Source organism: Chiloscyllium plagiosum, unplaced genomic scaffold, assembly GCF_037043375.1.
Source record: "Chiloscyllium plagiosum isolate Xiang-an unplaced genomic scaffold, Cpla_swu_hap1 HiC_scaffold_2, whole genome shotgun sequence".
In the NCBI taxonomy this organism is placed as follows: Eukaryota; Metazoa; Chordata; class Chondrichthyes; order Orectolobiformes; family Hemiscylliidae; genus Chiloscyllium; species Chiloscyllium plagiosum.
The window spans coordinates 145,264,809-145,284,959 of NW_028270140.1; the positions used below are offsets into that span (position 1 = coordinate 145,264,809).

General features: G+C 45.5%; 1 protein-coding gene across 6 annotated transcripts in view; it reads right to left on the bottom strand.

Moving 5' to 3' along the window:
* The window catches only part of palld (palladin, cytoskeletal associated protein), a 570,384-nt gene that overhangs the window by 41,006 nt on the left and 509,227 nt on the right, over positions 1-20,151 (bottom strand). For all 6 annotated transcript variants that reach the window (XM_087974116.1, XM_087974108.1, XM_087974125.1 and 3 more), the window contains 5 exons: positions 19,313-19,975; positions 17,860-17,998; positions 11,985-12,086; positions 7,437-7,655; positions 4,997-5,146 (listed from right to left, as the gene is read on the bottom strand). In XM_087974116.1, the coding sequence (XP_087830242.1) occupies positions 4,997-5,146; positions 7,437-7,655; positions 11,985-12,086; positions 17,860-17,998; positions 19,313-19,975 (1,273 nt within the window). The remainder of the gene's footprint in view (positions 1-4,996; positions 5,147-7,436; positions 7,656-11,984; positions 12,087-17,859; positions 17,999-19,312; positions 19,976-20,151) is intronic.

Consider the following 20,151-nt stretch of genomic DNA (forward strand, 5'->3'; position numbering starts at 1 on the left):
TTGCGGAGTGACATGTCAGTCTGCTCAGGACAGGGCCTGGTTCTTTGACAGACTTTATTTTAATTCTTTCATGGGATGAGGGCATCGCTGCCGAGGCCAGCATTTATTGCCCATCCCTGATTACCCAGAGGCCATTAAAGAGTCATTCACATTGCTGTGGTGTGGAGTCACACTTCGCCCAGACCAAGTAAGGCTGGCAGATTTCCTTCCCCAAAGGCTATTAGTGATTTTTCCAGCAGTCAACAACAGTTTCATGGTCATCATTGGACTCTTAAATGCAGAGTTTTATCGGATTCAACTTCCACTAGGTGCTATGGTAGGATATGTCCCCAGCACAAAACTTATGTCTCTGGACTAACAGACCTAGTAACAATACCACTAGGCCATCCCTTCCCCATGATTACTGGCTTCTGATAATAAAATGTAAAGTCACTATAGATCCATAGGTCTACTCTCTCACTAGACAGGGGAGAATCAGTCTATATTGCTAATCAGCCATCCAGCTAACTGAGCTAAACAACTCCTAATAGACAGGAATCCATATGAAACTACCTGATTAAAGGGAAGATGCTTCTTCTTCATAAATCTCTTAGTGCCAAGTAATGTGCTAATTTTACAGTGGTCTGACTGGTAATGCAAGAGGAGAAAGTGAGGACTGCAGATGCTGCGGATCAGAGTCAAAAAGTGTGGTGCTGGAAAAGCACAGCCGGTCAGGCAGCATCCGAGGAGCAGGAGAGTAGACATTTCAGGCACAAGCCCTTCATCAGGAATGGAAGAGCCTAGGCTAATTTCCCCAAAACAGGGGTTCAATTCCACCACAGCAGCTGGTGAAGGTCATTAAGACACCCATTACACTCATTGTTCATTCCTCCAAAAACCACCAGGTTCAGTAATGTTCTTCAGGAAAAGAAATCTGCTGTCCTTACCTAGTCTTGTCTACACGTGGCTCCAGACCCACAGCAATGTGGTTGACTCTTAACTGATCCCCTTGACAAGCCAAGCAAGCCACTCAAATTCAAGGGCTAATAGTGATGGACAAGAAATACTGATCTTGCCAGTGAGACACACATCTGGTAAAAGAATTATTTTAGACAAGAGTGACAGGAGATTAAGCCCGTGTTCTGTTACTGTTCTGTGATTCTAAGGTCCTGTTCTAAGAAGTAAAGTCAGATTGGAGATGGCTGAATGACTTGTTTCTCTACAGCATGCTGTATGTGACATTAAACTGTGATCATATGTCCAGGCTGATAGATATTTCTCAGACAATGCAGAAGAAAGATGTGCATTTATATAGCCTTACATGACCAGCAGACAGCCCAAAGTGGTGTAGTCCCCTGTTGTAACGGAGGTGTTGACAGCAGCCCATCAGTGCACGGAACTCACACTGACAGGCGACAACAACTGGAAAATCGGGCATTGATTATGATTGAACCGAGATGCTGGGGTCCTCTGCTTCAGAACAGCACCAAGGGACCAGAGAGGGCAAGGTGGACCTTTGTTCTGGAATGGAGAATGTGGTATCTCTGCAACCCCGGGAGAGTTTGCCTTGACGTTTGCGCTGGAGTATTTCTGGATTGGGACTTGAACTGGGAACTTTCTGGAGGCAAGTCTGAACTGAGGCAGTGAGTTGGGCCCAACAAGAAATATGTCTGCAATCGTCCCAACTGAAAACTCATTCAACATCACGGAATATCTACGTTTCACTCTACAGTTTGATGGCTACTGACTCAAACTCTGAATTGCTTTGATGTTGTTCAGGGATGGAGGACTTACACAGTTAATGGTCAGGCCCTGGGGAGTGTTGTCGAACAGAGAGATCGAGGAGTGCAGGCACATAGTTCCTTGGCAGTGGTGTCACAGGTAGACAGGGTAGTGAAGAAGGCATTTGACAAGCTTGCCTTCATCAGTCAGAGCATTGAGTACAGGAGATGGGACATCATGTTACAGCTGGACAAGATATTGGTGAGGAGAAATTGAGGACTGCAGATGCTGGAGAGCAGAGTCTAGATTAGAGTGGTGTTGGAAAAGCACACAGGTCAGGCAGCATCCCAGGAGCAGGACAATTGGCGTCTCAGGCATAAGCCCTTACTGATGAAGGACTTGTGCCTGAAACATCGATTCTCCTGCTCCTCGGATGCTGCCTGAATGGCAAGACATTGGTGAGGCCACAGTTGGAGTACTGTGTACAATGCTGCTGTAGGAAGGATGTTATTAAAAGGTGCAAAAAGATTGACAAGGATGTTATTGAGTCTGGAGGGTTTGAGTAATAAGGAGAGGCAGGACAGACTGGCACTTCTTTCCCTCAAGCTTCAGAGGCTCAGAAATGCCCCTATGGGGGTTTATAAAATCATGAGGGGCATAGATAAGGTGAATAGCCAAGGTATTTTCCCCAGGATGGGGGAGTCCAAAACTAGAGGGCATAGGTTTAAAGTGAGAGAGGAAAGATTTAAAAGGAGCCTGAGGAGCACCTTTTCACACAGTAAGTAATGAGTGTATGGAATGAACCGCCAGAGTTATAGAGTCATACAGCATGGCAACCCTTTAGTCCATGCCGAACATAATCCCAAACTAAACTAGTCCCTCCTACCTTCTCCTGGCCCATATCCCTCCTAACCTTTCCTATTCATGTACTTACCTAAATGTTTTTTAAACGTTGTAACTGTGCCCACATGCACCACTTCCTCAGGAAATTGATTCCACACGCAAACCATCCTCTGTGTAAAAAAATTGCCTCTTTTGTCTTTTTAAAATCTCTCTCCACTCACCTTAAAAATGTGCCCCCTGGTCTTAAAATTCTCCACCCTAGGGAAAAGACACCTACCATTAATCCTATCTATATCCCTCATTATTTTATAAACCTCTATAAGGTCATCCCTCAACCCCCTATGCTTCAGTGAAAAAGTCCCAGCCTATTTCCTCTTCTGGATCCACTCTAGCTTGGGCAGGTACATGGATAGGAAAGGGATATGGGCCAAATGCGGGCAAGTGGGATGAGTTCAGTTTAGTAAATCTGGTCGGCATGGACAAGTTGGGCTGAAGGGCCTGTTTCCATGCTACATCACTCTATGGCTCTGTGGTTATTGAACTCAGCAGCCTCTCCCATCAATGGCACAGATCAGAAAATGGAAACAGTTTCTGACTGAATGACAGAATAATGTTTCATGTCCAGTGTGAGAGCAATGCTGTTCTATGTTTTCCCCCTCTCTCCAGGATTCCTTGTTCTTAACATCTGGCTGCAGTTCATGATGAATTGGATATGGGGATAGGAATGTGACACTAATTGGATAGCTCTTTCTAAGAGCTGGCACAGGGACAAAGGGGCCAAATGGTCTTGTGGCCTGAATGATTTTATGGATTTGGGTTGGGGGTTGACGGTGGTTGGTGATTGCAAGATAAGCTAAGGGCCATAAGGAAACGTGTGCTTGTACGAGGGATCTGGCTGTAGACAGTATGCAGCTCGAATTCCTCATTCTGTCCATCAGTCAGACTCTGTTAGGTCTGAACAGGCTTGACTGATTGATTATCCACACCTCAAAGGCATTTTTCTTTTCGTTTAATATTTTACTTCAGGTCAATTTTGTTGGACTGGAGCTCTTCACTCATTCTGCATTTGATTTCGTAGACCAAACAGGAACTTGAGTGGATTCATAAAACATAACTGCATACTCACCGAAACTATGTAAACAGACCATTTCCCCTGGTTTTCAACTGAACAGATTTTTCTGTCTTGTTCTTTTCATCATATTAATACGAAACCTCAACCTGGAGAATTCGCTACAGAATCATTTTTAACCACAGTTTCTCCTTACAGATTTTGAAAGCACATTGAGGAAAAAAAAAACTCCATTGCCTAAATTGACCATTGAGTTCGCTTTATGATTCAAAGCTCAATTCATGAGAAATGACCTGAATGTAATAGGGTAGAAGGAAAGGAAACTAAAACCTAAAAAGCAGATTAAAACTGTACTGTAGCTACACATAACTTGAATATTGCTCGGATATTGTCCACTGTCTACAAGGCACAAGTCAGGAGTGTGATGGAATACTCCCCACTTGCCTGGATGGGTGCAGTTCCAACAACACTCAAGAAGCTTGACTCATCCAGTACTAAGCAGCTGCTTGATTGGCACCACATCCACAAACATCAACTCCCTCCACCACCACTGCTTGATAGCAGCAGTGTGCACTACCTACAAGATGCACCGCAAAAATCGAGAATGACAAGGGCAGTAATACATGGGAACACCACTATCATCAAGTGTCTCTCCAAGCCACTCACCATCCTGACTTGAAAATATATCGCCTTTCCTTCAGTGTCGCTGGATCAAAATCCTGGAATTCCCTCCTTAAGGCCTACAAATAGCATCTAGACTACAGTGGGTCAAGAAGGCAGCTCATCACCATCTTCTCAGGGCAGCTAGGGATGGGCAATAAATACTGGCCCAGTCAGTGACGCTCACATCCCATGTGAGAACACAGAAATACAGACATGTTACTGAAGAATGTCATCCAGCGGTCATCCAAATAATTGCAAAAACCTCAAATTTCAAACAATCACAATTTATGCCAAAGGAGAAAAAGGTTACTGACTATTTGGCAAGTCAAACCTGGTTAGTTGGCAACACCTCATCCAATTAGAATTGGCTTGCCAGCCAATCAATGCCATCCTCCCTTGTATTATAAATTGTTGTGCTTGGTTGAGATTTCGCATTCTTGCACTTGCTCCTGACCATTGCGAGGTGAAAGACTTCAGCAGCACATCACTCCTTGCAGAAACAGATTGAAACCCTAACATCCCGCGAGTCTGAGAGCTGAAGTATGTGACTTTGGGATGTTAACTGATGGTGAATAGTGACTGGAGATTTTAACTGATTCGTCGGCTCCGAAGTCTAGTCACAATATCAAAACTCAATTTTGCTACACGCACCATTCACAGGCAGTTCATATATTTTCCCTCCAAATACCCAAGTACAAACCATAAAATGGCTCCACTTACCAGTGGGTTGGCTACCATGATGGTATAATTCCCGTCATCATCTAGTGTCGCAGTTTCAGTGTGGAGGGTACAAGTTCCATCTGCCTCTCGCCTAATCTGGTAATGCTCACTGCGCTTGGAAATTTGTTTGCCGTCTTTGAACCAGTAGACCTGCCAGGGAGAGGTTTCGCGTGAGAAAGTGGAGCAATTAACCAGGGCTGGGGTCCAAGCACAGTTGCCTCCGTATGGGTAATTCATGCAGACAGGAGGTGGGTTTGTGTTTTCTCCAGGGTCGGAATGACCATGCTGGATTGCTGTGCACACATAGTCCTCAGAAATAAACACCATGATTGTGAAGACAGTGATTATTGAACCCACATAGACTGCAACAGTTCAAGGAGGTAACTCAGCGCCACTCCAGAGGGGTAGGAGGCCATCCGGCCCAAGACATCAGCACTGACCCTCTGAAGGGCATTCCACCTAGATCCCAGCCTCCTCCCATATCGCGGTAACCCTGCAGATCCCATGGCCAATCCATCTGATCTACACATCCTGGGACAATTTAGATTAGATTACCTACAGTGTGGAAACAGGCCCTTCGGCCCAACAAGTCCACACTGACCCTCTGAAGAGCAACCCACCCAGACCCATTCCCCTACACCTAACACTATGGGCAATTTAGCATGGTCAATTCACCTGACCTGCGCATGTTCGGACTGCGGGAGGAAACCGGAGCACCCGGAGGAAATCCACACACACACGGGGAGAATATGCAAACTCCACACAGACAGTCGCCTGAGGCTGGAATCAAACCTGTGTCCCTGGTGCTGTGAGGCAGCAGTACTAACCACTGAGCCATTGTGCTGATAGGATGGGCAATAAATTTGCCCTTGCTAGTGATGTGCACAATCAATGAATAAATAATTTATATGGATAACAATCATGAAATGTATAAAGTTCTGAAAGGGCTGGACAAATTGCACGCAGGAATGATGTTCCCCTGCTCTGGGTTGGTGGGATACCATTACAAAGGGTCACAGTCTTTGGATATAGGGTAAGTCATTTTGGATTGGCATGGCAAAAGATGTCTTCACTTAGATGGTGGTGAGCATGTGGAAATCTCTACCACAGTAGATTGTTGATGCAAAGTCACTGAATAAATTTCAGAAACAAGATTTTTCGAGGATAAAGGTGTTAAGGAGCATGGGAAAAGGATTGGAATGTGCCATTGTTAGAAGATCAGCCATGATTATATTGAATGGTGGAACAGGCTCGATGGACTATGATTGCATAACTTTCTATACTTCTATATTTCTACACACTTAGAAATTTCTTCACTCAGACAGTGAATCTGAGGAATTCACCACCAAAGAAAATGGTTGAGGCCAAAGCATTGTAGGGAGACATAGCTCTTGTGGTTAAAGTGATCAAGGGAAATGGAGGGAGGGTGGGATTAGGGAGTTGAGGTGGATGGTCAGCAATGATTTTATCGATTGGAGGAGAAAGCTCAAAGGGCCGAATGGCCTACTCCTGCTCCTATTTTCTATGTTTTATTTAATTCATTCGTGGGATGGGAGCATCACTGCCCAGGCCAGCATTTCCCAATCCCTAATGACCCAGAGGGCAGTTAAGAGTCAACCATTGTAGGTCTGGATTCACATGTAGGCCAGACCAGGTAAGGATGGCAGTTTCCTTCCCTAAAGGTCATCAGTGAATCAGATGGGTTTTTCCAACAATTGTTTCATAGAATCCCCTATAGTGTAGAAAAAAGGCCATTTAGCCTAACAAGCCTGTACCAACTCTCTAAAACCACCCCACCCAGACCGATCTCCATCTCCCTATAATCCTGCATTTCCCATGGCTAAATCACCTAATTTACACATCCCTCGCCAATCCACCTAGCCTGCACATCTTTGGAAGAAGCCCATGCAGACACGGGGAGAATGTGCAAACTCCACATAGACAGTTGCCCGAGGCTGGAATCAAACCCGGGTCCCTGGCGCTGTGAGGCAGCAATGCTGACCACTGAGCTGCTGTGCCATCATCAGACTCTAAATTTCAGATTTTTAAAAAATTGAATGTAAATTCCACTCTCTAGCCATGGCAGGATTTGAACCAAGGTCCCAGAACATTAGCTAGGCCTCTGGATTAATAGCCCAGTGATAACACCACTATGCCATCACCTCCCATCCTGTGGTGTGTCTACATCCTACAAAAAAAGAATTTATCAGAGTATGGCGGAAGAATGGAATTAATGTAACAACTCTATCAAAGACAAAAACAGAAACAGAAACTGCTGGAGAAACTCAGCAGGTCTCACAGCATTTGTGGAGGGAGAAAGCAGAGTTAACGTTTCAGGCCCAGTGACCCTTTTCCAGAACCCTATCAAAGAGCCTGCAGAGGTACAATGGGCCAAATGGCCTCCTTGAGTGCTGGAAGATTCAGCTTTTGCAGCCCGTACCTTTGGCAGGGGATCTCCGGTCACTTTGCAAGTGAACGTTACTGGTGACCCTTCGAACAGCTTGATGTGTTTCAGCTTCCTCTCGAAGAGTGGGGCTGTGCCATGGTCAGGTTCCTCATCATGCTGGACCTCGTCATCAGATTCGTCCACCGGGGACCGCTCCAGACGAAACTCAATCTCATTGATCAGCCTTTGTTCAAAGCTGGAGACCTTGTACTCCTTAAAAAGAAAGAATAACACTATCAGCGCTGTAAAAGGAGGAGGATGAGTACAGAGGTCTGGTGAGTATCCCAGACTGTTACTGTTTCGTCTGACTTCTCCTGAGAACAGGCAAACCTGATGGGAAGATCTTCTAGAAAATTCTCAATGAATTCCATTTGAAGGTTATGAGGGAATACAAAATACGTAGCCTTGAGATAAGGCTCAAAAGACAACATTTACAATGGGAAGTATGTAAATTAGCTCACTGAACTGGAAGGTTTATTTTCAGATGTTTCGTCACCAGACTAGGTAACATCATCAGTGAGAGTCTCTGGTGAAGCGCTGGTGGTATGTCCCGCCTCTCTATTTATAGGTCTTGGTTTCTTAAGGTGGGTGATGTCATTTCCAGTTCTTTTCGACATCACAAATGGAACAAATTAGAGGAAACATATAACACCATCAACAATATCCTGACAGGCATTAAATTCACAAGAGGAGGAGAATTGACAACGGACTCCCATTCCGAGATGTGACAGTTGGACATACAGTTAATGGAGAGCTTCAAACCAGCATCTACAGAGAAACAACAAACACAGACTAAATACTTAACTTCAGACGCAATCATCTCAACACCCACAAACAGAGCTGCATCAAGACATTATTTCAACGAGCTAAATCACACTGCAGCACCCAAGAACTACAAAAAGCAGAAGAAAAATATCTATACAGTAGCGCCTCGACATACCAATGACCCCGTTCACGTACAAATTGGTTTACGAGCAGGATTGTACGTAAAATTTTGCTTCAACGTACGTACGAAATTCAAGGTATGAACGAAGGTACGAACGCAAAAAGCCTGTGTGCGACCACGTGGTTTCATTGTTCTGCTTTGCTACGCGCTTGTTGAATGCAAAAGCTCTCGGGGCCCCGCGTGGTCCCATTCAGTTCGTCTTTGGCGCGTGCGCTGTGAACAGCCGTCCAAGCATTCTTACGCTATCCGAACAATGGGAAAAATTGATTCAGTTCATGAACTTTTCGGTTCGCGAACCGGGTCCCGAAATGGATTAAGTTCGTAAGTCGAGGCGCTACTGTACAATGTGTTCAAGAAAGACAGGTACCCAATAAACACAATCCACCAGTTCCTCAGGAACAAACCCAAACAAGCAGACACAGCAGAACCAAAAACCACAGCCACATTTCCTTACATCAAAGACATATCAGAAATGACTTCCAGACTACTCAGGCTCTTTGGCATCATGGTAGCCCACAAATCTACCAACACGCTTAAACAGTGACTAATGAACCTATAGGATCCATTAAATAATACCAGCAAAACTAACTTTGTTTACAAAATACCACGCAAGAACTGAAAAAAACACTACATCTGACAAACAAGCAGGAAACTTGCCACCAGGATACACGGCCCACTCTCACTGGTTTCCATACATGCAGATAAAGAAGGACACCACTTTGACTGGGACAACACACACATCCATGGACAAGTGAAACAAAAACACGCTCGAGAATTCTAAGAGGCATGGCATTCTAACTAGAACTTCATCAATAAACACACAGCGTAGATCCCATCTGCCTTCCCTTGAAAAACAGAACTGGAAATGACGTCACACACCTTAAGAAACCAAGACCTATAAATAGAGAGGCGGGACATACCACCAGCTCTTCACCGGAGACTCTCACTGATGATGTTACCTAGTCATGGTGACGAAACATCTGAAAACAAACCTTCAAGCTCAGCGAGCTGACTTACACACTTATCATTAAGCTGAGCTACAAATCTTCTCAAAAATTTACAATGGGAATTTCGGAAAAAAAAACCCTTTACTCCAGACAGTGGTTCAAGTGTGAATAAGGAGGATATAACTTAAGTGAACCCACTTGCCTGGATGGGGGCAGCTCCAACAACACTCAAGAAGCTTGACACCATCCAGAACAAACCAGCTGCTTGATTGGCACCACATCCACAAACACCCAATCTGTTCCCCCACCGGCACTCAGTTACAGCAGTGTGTACTATCTATAAGATGCACTGCAAACATTTACCAGAGATCTTGGACAACACCTTCCAAACGCACAACCATCTAGATGGACAAGGGTGGCAGATACATGGCAACGCCACCACCTTCAAGTTTCCTTCCAAGCCACTCACCATCCTGACTTGGAAATATATCACTTTCCATCACTTTTACTTGATCAAAATTCTAGAATTCCCTGCCTAATGGGATTGTGGGTTAACCTACAACATATGGACTGTGGCGGTTCAAGAAGGCAGCTCACCACCACCTTCTCAGGGCTGGTAGCCCACAGGACTGCGTACTCAGCCCCTTACTACACTCCTTATACACTCATGACTGCGTGGCTAAATTCAGCTATAACTCCATTTATAATTTTGCTGATGACTCCACTGTAGTGGCTCAGATCTCAAGTAATGACGAGACAGAGTACAGGATAGACAGCTCAGGGGCATGATGTAAAGACAACAACAGGAGCTGGTCATTGACTTCAGGAAGCAGATTGAAGGACATGCCCCTGTCTGTATCAATGGTGCTGAGGTGGAGGTGGTCGAGAGCTTCCAGTTCCTAGGAGTAAATATTACCCACAATCTGTCCTGGTCTATCCACATCGACACTACAGTTAAGGAAGCACACCAATGTCTCTACTTCCTTAGAAGGCTCAGGAAATTTGGCATATCCACAATGACTCTGACCAATTTTTTTTCGATGCACCATGGAAAACATCCCATCTGGATGCCTCACTGCTTGGTTTGGCAAACTGTTCTGCCCAAGACTGCAAGAAATTACAGAGAGTTATGAATACATCCCAGTCCATCATGAAAACCAGCATTACTTCCATTGACTCCATCTATACTTCCCACTGCCTTGGGAAAGCAGCCAACATAATCAAAGACCCCTCCCACCCTAATTATTCTCTGCCCCACTCTCTTCTGTCAAACAGAAGATACAAAAGTTTGAAAACATGTACCGATAGATTTAAGAACAGTTTCTTCTCCGGCTGCTATCAATCTTTGAACAGACCTCTCATACAGTAAGAGCTGATCCTTCTCTGCACCTTCCCTGTAGCTATAACACTATGTTCCGCATTCTGTTCTATTACTCTGATGTACTTATGTGAGGTGTGGTTTGTCTGCTTAACACACAAAGCAATACTTTTCACCGTATCTCAGTACATGTGACAAGAAAAATCAAATCAAATCAAATTGAGGGCAAGTCGGAAGGGGCCAGCAGTGCCCACTCCTATGGGTGATTGAAAAAAACGATAATTCAATTCTAAGTGTATGTTTGTACAGCTTGTAAATCAAAAGTAAAAATACTGCAAGATGTCAGAGCAATATGAAAGACAATTGTGGTTACTGGAGACATGAAATAAAATAACTACAAACTAAAATGTTGGAGAAATTCTGCAGCATCTGCAGAAAGAGAGAGAAACCGTCAATAGTTCGAGCTGATTGACCTCTTCTGACAAAGAATCAATTGGCACTAACTCAGTTTCTCTCTCCACAGAGACCTGCTGAGTTTCTCCAGCACGTTTTGTTTTCCTTTACACGGAGATTTGATTTTAAAAAAGCAATAGTTTTGAAAGGACTGTGTCGCAGACCACCCAGTTCGCACTTCATGGTTGAGCCTAAAGTACAAACAATTTATTTTAACACCACAGATATTTCATGTCAATCTCTCCTGAGAAAAGTTGCTGAGCTATTCAAGTAAACTAAAGGAGAAACAAATTTAAAAAAAACTGCCATTTGGAATGGAAAGAGCATAAATCTGGTGAACATATTAGTCCGATCAGTGTCAAAAACTTTTACATTATTCCTAGTTCAGAACAAAAGCCAAGTACTGAGGATGCTGGGGATCTGAAATTGTTTTGTTAACTCCAGACCACATTTAAGTGAAAACAGCCCAGTCCAAATCTTAAATTAAAAGAAAATTGGTAAAATGTTCTGTCTAATGTGAGGCAATTCATTCCTGTTGTTCATTTGTGTCTCCCCCCCCACACCCCCTCTGCCCTGTTCCACTAAAGTAAAACAATAACAGAAAGGAAAGAATCTGATATCTTAATTCTAATTCAGGTATCAATGATTCCCCTAAAGAATGCATGCTTTGTTCTGCTGCAGACCTACTGTCTTGGTATTGCCATTGGGAAATGCTGGGATGCAAAACTGGATCGGAAAACCTCGCTGAATGTTGCAGGGGTTTTTGAGGTATGGATCAAATCAGTTTAGTTCACTCATTAGAAGCGCTTTCTTACATGAAATGGAATTCAGAAGGATGAATTGTGATGCTTTTCCAAAAAAAAGAAAATGGTGACTACCTGGACCACAGGGTCATCCTCTGCTTCCTGGAAATTGAAGACAGTGGCGGCATTGTCTGCTCCCAGGAGTCTGCGGGCCATCTTTTCCTCATAGGTCAATCTCTGCCAAGGTGGGAATAAAGGAAAGAAAGGGCAGCTCAGTCACAGTTCATGCACGATCAACGAGTGAGCATATGGCATTCCAGAATGTTTCCGGATTAAGGAATCGCTACCAAAGCTGGGGAAAGATGGGATTGCCTCCGCACAGATGTTCCCACAAACTCCGGGATCTCCCGGCGCTGCTTTGTAGCTAATGGCGTATCCTCTGAAGGATAGTCACCGCTGTAATGCAGGAAATACAGCAACCAATTTGTGCACAGCAAGCTCCCAAAGAAGAGCAACCAATTTTCCATCAGTGGAGACTTTGTTCAGTGATCGATGGACAGGAGATTTTCTTGAATTGATTTAGATCTTAATATCGTTGCTCAACATTGACAAACTCAGTATCTAAACTTCTTAAAACAAAAATCTCGAAACCATCCAACGCATGTCCTGACCCAGAGGAAGGTTCCATACCCGTTTCTGCATGATACCAAAGTGTGGGTGTGAGTGTGCTCAGTGGAGGCTGACTTGCTGGCCTTGCCCTCTAACTCAATGGATCATGGGACATTTAAGAACTGACATCTGAGTTTCCCAGACCATCCCAGCCCTGCCTTGACAGAAGCTACCATGCAATCAGAGGTCCTAAATGCCATCGACTGGGGCCTATTTGTCAGGGGATTCAGTCGGAACGATGTTGTGAAACTTGAAAGGGTTCAGCAATGATTTACAAGGATGTTGCCAGGGTTGGAGGGTCTGAGCTATAGGGAGAGGCTGAATAGGCTGGAGCTATTTTCCCTGGAACATTGGAGGCTGAGGGGTGACCTTACAGAGGTTTATAAAATCATGAGGGGCATGGATAAGATAAATAGACAAGGTCTTTATATCAGAGAAAGAGTCCAAAACTGGAGGGCAGAGGTTTAGTATGAGACGGGAAAAACTTAAACGGGACCTAAGGGGTAACATTTTCACACAGATGGTGTGCATGTGTGGAATGAGCTGCCAGAGGAAGTGGTGGAAGCTGGGACAATTACAACTTTTGAAAGGCACATGGATGGGTATATGAATAGGAAGAATTTAGAGGGATATGGGCTAAGTGCTGGCAAACGGCACTAGATTAGGTTAGGATATCTAGTTGGTATAGACGAGTTGGACTGAAGTGTCTGTTTTGTGCTGTGCATCTCTATGACTCAGAGATTTTTAAAAAGTTAATTCACAGCAAGAGGGTATCTCTGGCTAAGCCAGCATTTATTGCCCACTCCTAATTCCCCAGAGGGCAATTAAGAGTCAACCAGATTTCTGTGGATCTGGAAAACATGTAGGCCAGACTAGGTAAGGATGGTAATGAGGAGATTAGTGAACCGGATGGGTTTTTTTCCCACAATCAACAATGGCTTCACAGTCACCAGTAGATACTGAGCCCCAGACTTCTATTGAATTCAAACTTTATCACCTGCTGTGATCAGGTCCCCAGATCATTACCTGGGTCTCTCGACTAATAGTACAGCAACAATACTACCAGGCCATCACCTAGTGCTTTTCATTTGCCTGTTGTGTGTTGGAGGTCATGGAGGGAGGGGATTGGAGTGCAGGGCAGGAAGTGGCTTTCAGAGGCCACCCCTCTGCTGTCATGCATGCCAATGAATGCCTCCTGATTTGGGAAAATGGAACCCGCCCCCACACCCCAATGGGCAAATCTGGCAGACAGGTCACCACCCAGTTTTGTCACTTGCTAGGGAGACGGGAAGTGGGGGCAATGGCAAATTGAGGCCGGTAAGTCATCCCCAATTGACCTTTTCATCTCTCTTTTCACGGTCAGGTGACCACCTCTGGGATTAGTGAGAGAGAGGCTGAGGGTGGAGAGAAGTGTGGAGAGTCAATAGGAGAAGCTGATACTGCTCTCCTTTGAGAAGGGATTGGAGAAGATTTGATTGAAGAATTCAAAATCTTGACTGGTGTAGACAAAGTAGATGGAGTGAATTTGATGGAGTGAAGGGTTGGAGGGTTTGAGCTATGGGGAAAGGCTGAACAGGCTGCGGCTGTTTTCCCTGGAGCATCAGAGGCTGAGGGGTGACCTTATAGAGGTTTACAAAATTATGAGGGGCATGGATAGGATAAATGGACAAAGTATTTTCCCTGGAGTGGAGGAGTCCAGAACTAGAGGGCATAGGTTTAGGGTGAGAGGGGAAAGATATAAAAGAGACCTCAGGGGCAAGTTTTTCACGCAGAGGGTGGTACGTGTATGGAATGAGCTGCCAGAGGATGTGGTGGAGGCTGGTACAATTGCAACATTTAAGAGGCATTTGGATGGGTATATGAATAGGAAGGGTTTGGAGGGGTATGGGCCGGGTGCTGGCAGGTGGGACTAGATTGGGTTGGGATATCTGGTCGGCGTGGATGGGTTGGACCGAAGGGTCTGTTTCTGTGCTGTACATCTCTATGACTCTATGAAATTGTTCCCACTCATGGATTGGTTGAAAATAAGAGGACACAGATTTAAGATGAAGAAGTCCCGATGGCAACATAGGAGAAACTTTCCAATGCATGATCGGGAATGCATTGCCTGAGACAATGGTAGAGGAAGATTCAATCTTTGCAAAGGGAATTAGATAAGTGCTTGAAGACTACAGATCTGTGTAGGGAAAAGGTAGGGAATGTGACCATTGGTTTGCTTTTTACAACATGCTGGCTGGCCTACTATGGGAAGGATATTACTAAATTGGAGAGGGTGCAGAAAAGATTTTCTGGCATGTTACTGGGCCTGGAGGGTTTAAGTTATCAGGAGAGCTGGGACATTTCTCACTGGAGCATAGGAGGTTGGGGTGGGGGGTGACCTTATAGAGATTTATGAAATCATGAGGGGCATAGATAAGGTGAATAGCAAAGGTCTTTTCCCCAGGGTTGGAGTGGGGTGGGGGGGGGGGGGGGTTCAAAACAAAAGGGCATAATTTTAAGGTGAGAGGAGAAAGCTATAAAAAGGGACCTGAGGGGCAATGTTTTCACACAGAGGGTGGTATGTGTGTAGAATGAATTGCTAGATGCAGGGACAGTTACAACAATTAAGATACATTTGTACAGATATATGACTAGGAAAGATTTAGAGGATTGTGGGCCAAGTGCTAGCAAACATTCATGGCAGAATTTGAACCTGGAGCCCAGGCCACTGCCTGCACTGCAAGGTTAATAGTCTAATGAAAACACCACTAGGTCATCAATTCTGAGAGGATGGTGCTCCAACGTAGAGGACAGGGATGAAGACTTTTTTCACTCAGCGAGTTAAGCAACTTTGGGAACTTTCTACCTAAGAAAGCATAATTGAATTTGTTTTGGGAAAGAAATGGATAAACGTTTGTTAGGCAGGGGAATCGAGCATTACTGGGAATAGGCGGAATTCAGAATAGACAGGTCAGCCATGATGTTACAGAATAGTAGTGCAAGCTAGAGGGGCTGAATGGGCAACCCCTCTTCCTTTTCTGTGTGAGGCACTCTGTGTCCATTCACTTTCGATCCCTGACTAAACTGTCTCACTATTCTCCAGCTTTCCTGGGAGAACAGGCCAGGAATTCCATCAAGCCAGGTGTCAGGAACAGTCGCATGTGCGCTGTCAAGGTGTGAGTGTGTGTGGGCACAACTGCCCCTTTCGCCTTGGTGGGTGTGGTGTTCAGCTCCTGGAGGTACAGTGGAAATCTAAAGGAGAAAGTGAGGTCTGCAGATGCTGGAGATCAGAGCTGGAAATGTGTTGCTGGAAAAGCGCAACAGGTCAGGCAGCATCCAGGGAACAGGAGAATCGACGTTTCGGGCATAAGCCCTTCTTCAGGAAGCTAGAGGGGCACAGAGTGCCTCACACAAAAAAGGAAGAGGGGTTGCCCATTCAGCCCCTCTAGTTTCCTGAAGAAGGGCTTATGCCCGAAACGTCGATTCTCCTGTTCCCTGGATGCTGCCTGACCTGCTGCGCTTTTCCAGCAACACATTTCAAGTGGAAATCTAAACCCAAGTAAGGATTGGCTCCTTCCATCTCCCTTCACCAAATGGTTCTCAGACATTTAACAGGGTGGTCCGTGGTCAGCACTGGATAAATACATGTTGTCATCTTTACAAAGTTTAATTTTGGGTCTGACTGTGGCAGCTGGGTTCATTTTCCCTTCACGTCCTGACACAGCCCATTGAGGGGCGACTGTCACTACACAAACTGCTCCAAGTACAAGGCGAAAAACGGGTACATTGTCCTTCAAATATATCTGCTCCTTGCATTGCTCTTCAAGATTCATACAATGCACTACAAACTGAAAAACATCCCCGCTTTTTAATTTCCTGCAATCGTATTTCTTACCTCCTCTGAGTGAACTTCCTCATTTCACCCTCATTTGGACTAATTGGCGACAGGCAATGTCTACGTAGACCCTGACGATGGGGCTGGCATTGAGTTAACCCAATTCTCTTCAATAACGTTGCCAAGCAAGCTTGAGGAGATGGAGATGTGTTTTGTTTCAAAGAGAACGTTAGGGGATTAAAAAAATGGATGGGCTCATGGCTTTTTGCACAAATGAAAATATTGTGTTTCCGCCAGCAAGGTACAGCTGGTGGTCAAAAATGATCCCAGAAACAACGGGTTCACAAAAGTAAAACAAAAAAGTGCAGATGCTGAAAATCTGAAACAAAAAGAGAAAGTGCTGGAGACCATCAGCAAGTCTGCCCGCATCTGTGGAGCGAGCGACAGAATTAATGTTGCATTTTTGACATGATTCTTTTATAGCTTGAGTTCTGATGAAGAGACACACCAGACGCAAAACACTGACTCTGTTTCTCTCTCCATAGATGCTGCCTGACCTGCTGAGTTTCTCCAGCACTTTCTGCTTTTCTTACAGCTGATTGCAAGTTACACCAGAGCGAAGAGGGCTTTTGGGCTATTTAACGGGATGATTCCAAAATGGCATGTTTCAGGAGAACTGCCTCAAGCGTATAAGGCTGGAGGTCATGGACAGACTAGAGTGAGAGCAGTGTTCCCCTTAGTCAAAAGGTCATTTTAAAGTGAAAGGCAGCAGGTTTTGAGGAGATTTAAGAGTGGTGGGAGTCTGTAATGTGCTGCCTAAGAGGTGGGAAACCTCACAACCTTTATAAAAAGGACTTGGATGAGCATTCAAGTCCTTGGCGGGCAAGTGTGACTTGTGGAGATAGTGGTATATTTCTGGCAGTACAGATACGCTGGGTCGAAGGAGTGTACTGTAAGGTTCTATAATTCTAACTGAGTTTAGCAAGACTAATGTATTTTAGGGCAAGGAGCCTGAGGAGTAAAATCATCACTCAGCAACGTGTGACTTGGGAACTCTCTGCCTCAGAAGGCAGCACAAGGCAAGGTCACTGAATACGTTTCAAGCAGAGATGGAAAGATTCTTGTCAGGTGTTGGGGAAGGGTCAAGGGTTATCGGGGAGAGGGGGGTTAGCTGGCAATGTGGAAATCAAAACATGATCTTATTGAATGGCGGGGAAGGCTGGAGGGGCTGAATGGGCGAAAGTGAGGACTGCAGATGCTGGAGATCAGAGTCAAGATTAGAGTGGTGCTGGAAAAGCACAGCAGGTCAGGCAGCATCCGAGGATCAGGAAAATCGACGTTTTGGGTAGGAGCCCTTCATCAGGAATGAGGCTGAATGGTGCTTCTATTTCATATAGCTCAATGGAGTCCACTCAATACTCCAATCCCTTGAAGGTTTGAAGATTGAAGATGAAGCTGACATCAAGGTGGAATACCGTTTGGAAAATTCAGCAACATGAGTATTTTGTTCCCAATCCACAGTCCTACCTGGCCATTGCTCAAGCGGTCATCCTTAAACCGTAGCTTCCTTTCCAAATCCTGAATGACCGCGTCCTTTGTTCCCTGAATTTCCTCATCTGTTGCCAGGCGAGAGGTTCGGCTGTTTCTCTTTAGACTCTGCGGGGTTCTGCAGGACACAGAAAGGTTAGATCTTCTTCAGAGGAGATGGGCAGCCTCAACTTCATTTCTTTGACACTTTAGCCCAGAATTTCAGGCACTCCAGAGGCCTTTATAAATGGAGGAATCCGACAGATCCCAGTCTTGTCTTCAGAGGGAAGGGTGTAAGTTGGGAATCAGCACAGCCATTTGTAATTACTGCTGAGTTCAACAAACTTCATTTCACTGTTCCAAGGGCTTAACTTGTAGTGCGTAGGCCACATATGTACATAGAATATTTATGAAGGATAGATAAAATTCTAATTATGGGTGATCATCTGAAGGAATTTAAATCCTCAGCCCTGACAAATTCAGAAAGAAAATGTGCAGTTTTCAGTTTGAGTGGGAAAAGCAGTTACCTGCTGCTGGAGGGTTCTGATTGACAGGCCATCTGGTGTAGCTTAGGGGAAAAAAGTAACCATCTGTTCCTGCAGTTTCTATTGGCTTTGATGGCAACATTTCCCAAGGGCTGTTAACTTCGTTGATCCCATACTGAATGCTTTCAAAATATCAAAAACAACTCTTATAAAGTGGCTGAGTTGATTGACAGTTTGAAGAGGTCTGCCTTGGCCAACATCGTTTGCCCATCTCAAATTGCAGACGGCAGTTAAGAGTCAAGACCATTCCTGTGGGTCCTGGAGTTACATAGCGTTGGCAGATATCCTTCCCACAGGGCACTTTACAATAACCAACTGTGATCAAGGGATTTTTAATGTCTAATTTTTATTGAATTTAAATCTGCCGTGGTGAGATTCAAACTCAAGTGGCATCAATGTGGACTTTCAACAGTTTCCTCATTTCCCCTTCCCCCATCTCACCCCAGTTCCAAACTTCCAGCTCAGCACTGTCCCCATGACTGGTCCTACCTGCCTATCTTCTTTCCCACCTATCCACTCCACCCTCCCCCCCCCAACCTATCACCTTCACCCCCTCCCCCACTCACCTAATGTACTCTAAGCTACTTTCTCCCCACCCCCACCCCCTCTCACTTATCTCTCCACCCTTCAGGCTCTCTGCTTGTATTCCTGATGAAGGGCTTTTGCCTGAAATGTCGATTTTACTGCTCCTCGGATGCTGCCTGAACTGCTGTGCTTTTCCAGCACTACTCTAATCTAGACTAAGTTGCTACATCAGCCCGGTCCCTTGGATTACTAACCCAGTGACTGTACCAAGGGTCATTGCCTTCCCTGAGGGAGCACTGTTCATCTATTACCTACAGGAATGTTGGACAACAGACAGAAGACACATTATAAAGTGCTGAGAGAGCACCTTGAGGTTTACTTACATGGCGACGGCTCCCTTCGGAAGACCCAATGCGTTGACGGGTGACACAATGGCCTGTGACGGCAACACGGAGCTGAGGAAGGCACTGGGCGATTGGCTAGAGTGAGGGGAGGCCCTCCCCGCTGAGGAGGGCGGGCAGGGAAGCTGGGAGGGGGAAGCGAGGAGAGGCGGGGGCGGGGGTGGCAGAGGGAAAGGGTCCTGAGGGAAGAAAGCAGGAGGGGTGAGAACTGGCGGTGGAGGAGGGAGGGGAGGCGAGGAGGAGGAGGGGCTCAGTGTGGAAGGGGAGGTGAGGTAGCGCTGGTCGGAGTCAGACGGGCAGGGCTGAGGTAGGGTGACCCGGTTAAAGGGCTTGTGCATGGTTGGGGGGGAGAGGGGGGAGGAGAGGTTAGACCCTGACGAGCCAGAGGAAGGAGACAGGTAGCCGGCAGAAGATGGAAGGCTTTGGGCGGCAATGAACTGCTTGGGTCGGGCGTAATTGAAGCTGGTTGTCTGTTGCATGGCTGCGGGAGTGTGGGGGTTTAGCACACTCATGGGGGCAGGGGTGAGCTGGTTCGAGGGCGGCGAGCACTGTGGGAAACAGAACGTCTGCTGACTGGGCCAACCACCTCCGCCTTGCTGATCCGCCAAAACCTGGTTCTGCAGCTGCTGCAGTTTCAAGGGGTCCCTGGAACAGAAGGAACAGACACAAGAAACCATCATCAATCCCACCGCTCAATGTGAAGATCTCCTACATCAATATCTCAGTGTGTCGTTTCAACAAATGGCTGCTTCACAGGCATGTGGTTGTCCACAACAGCAACATCTTACAAATTAACAATGAAGGAACTTGCATTTATTGAG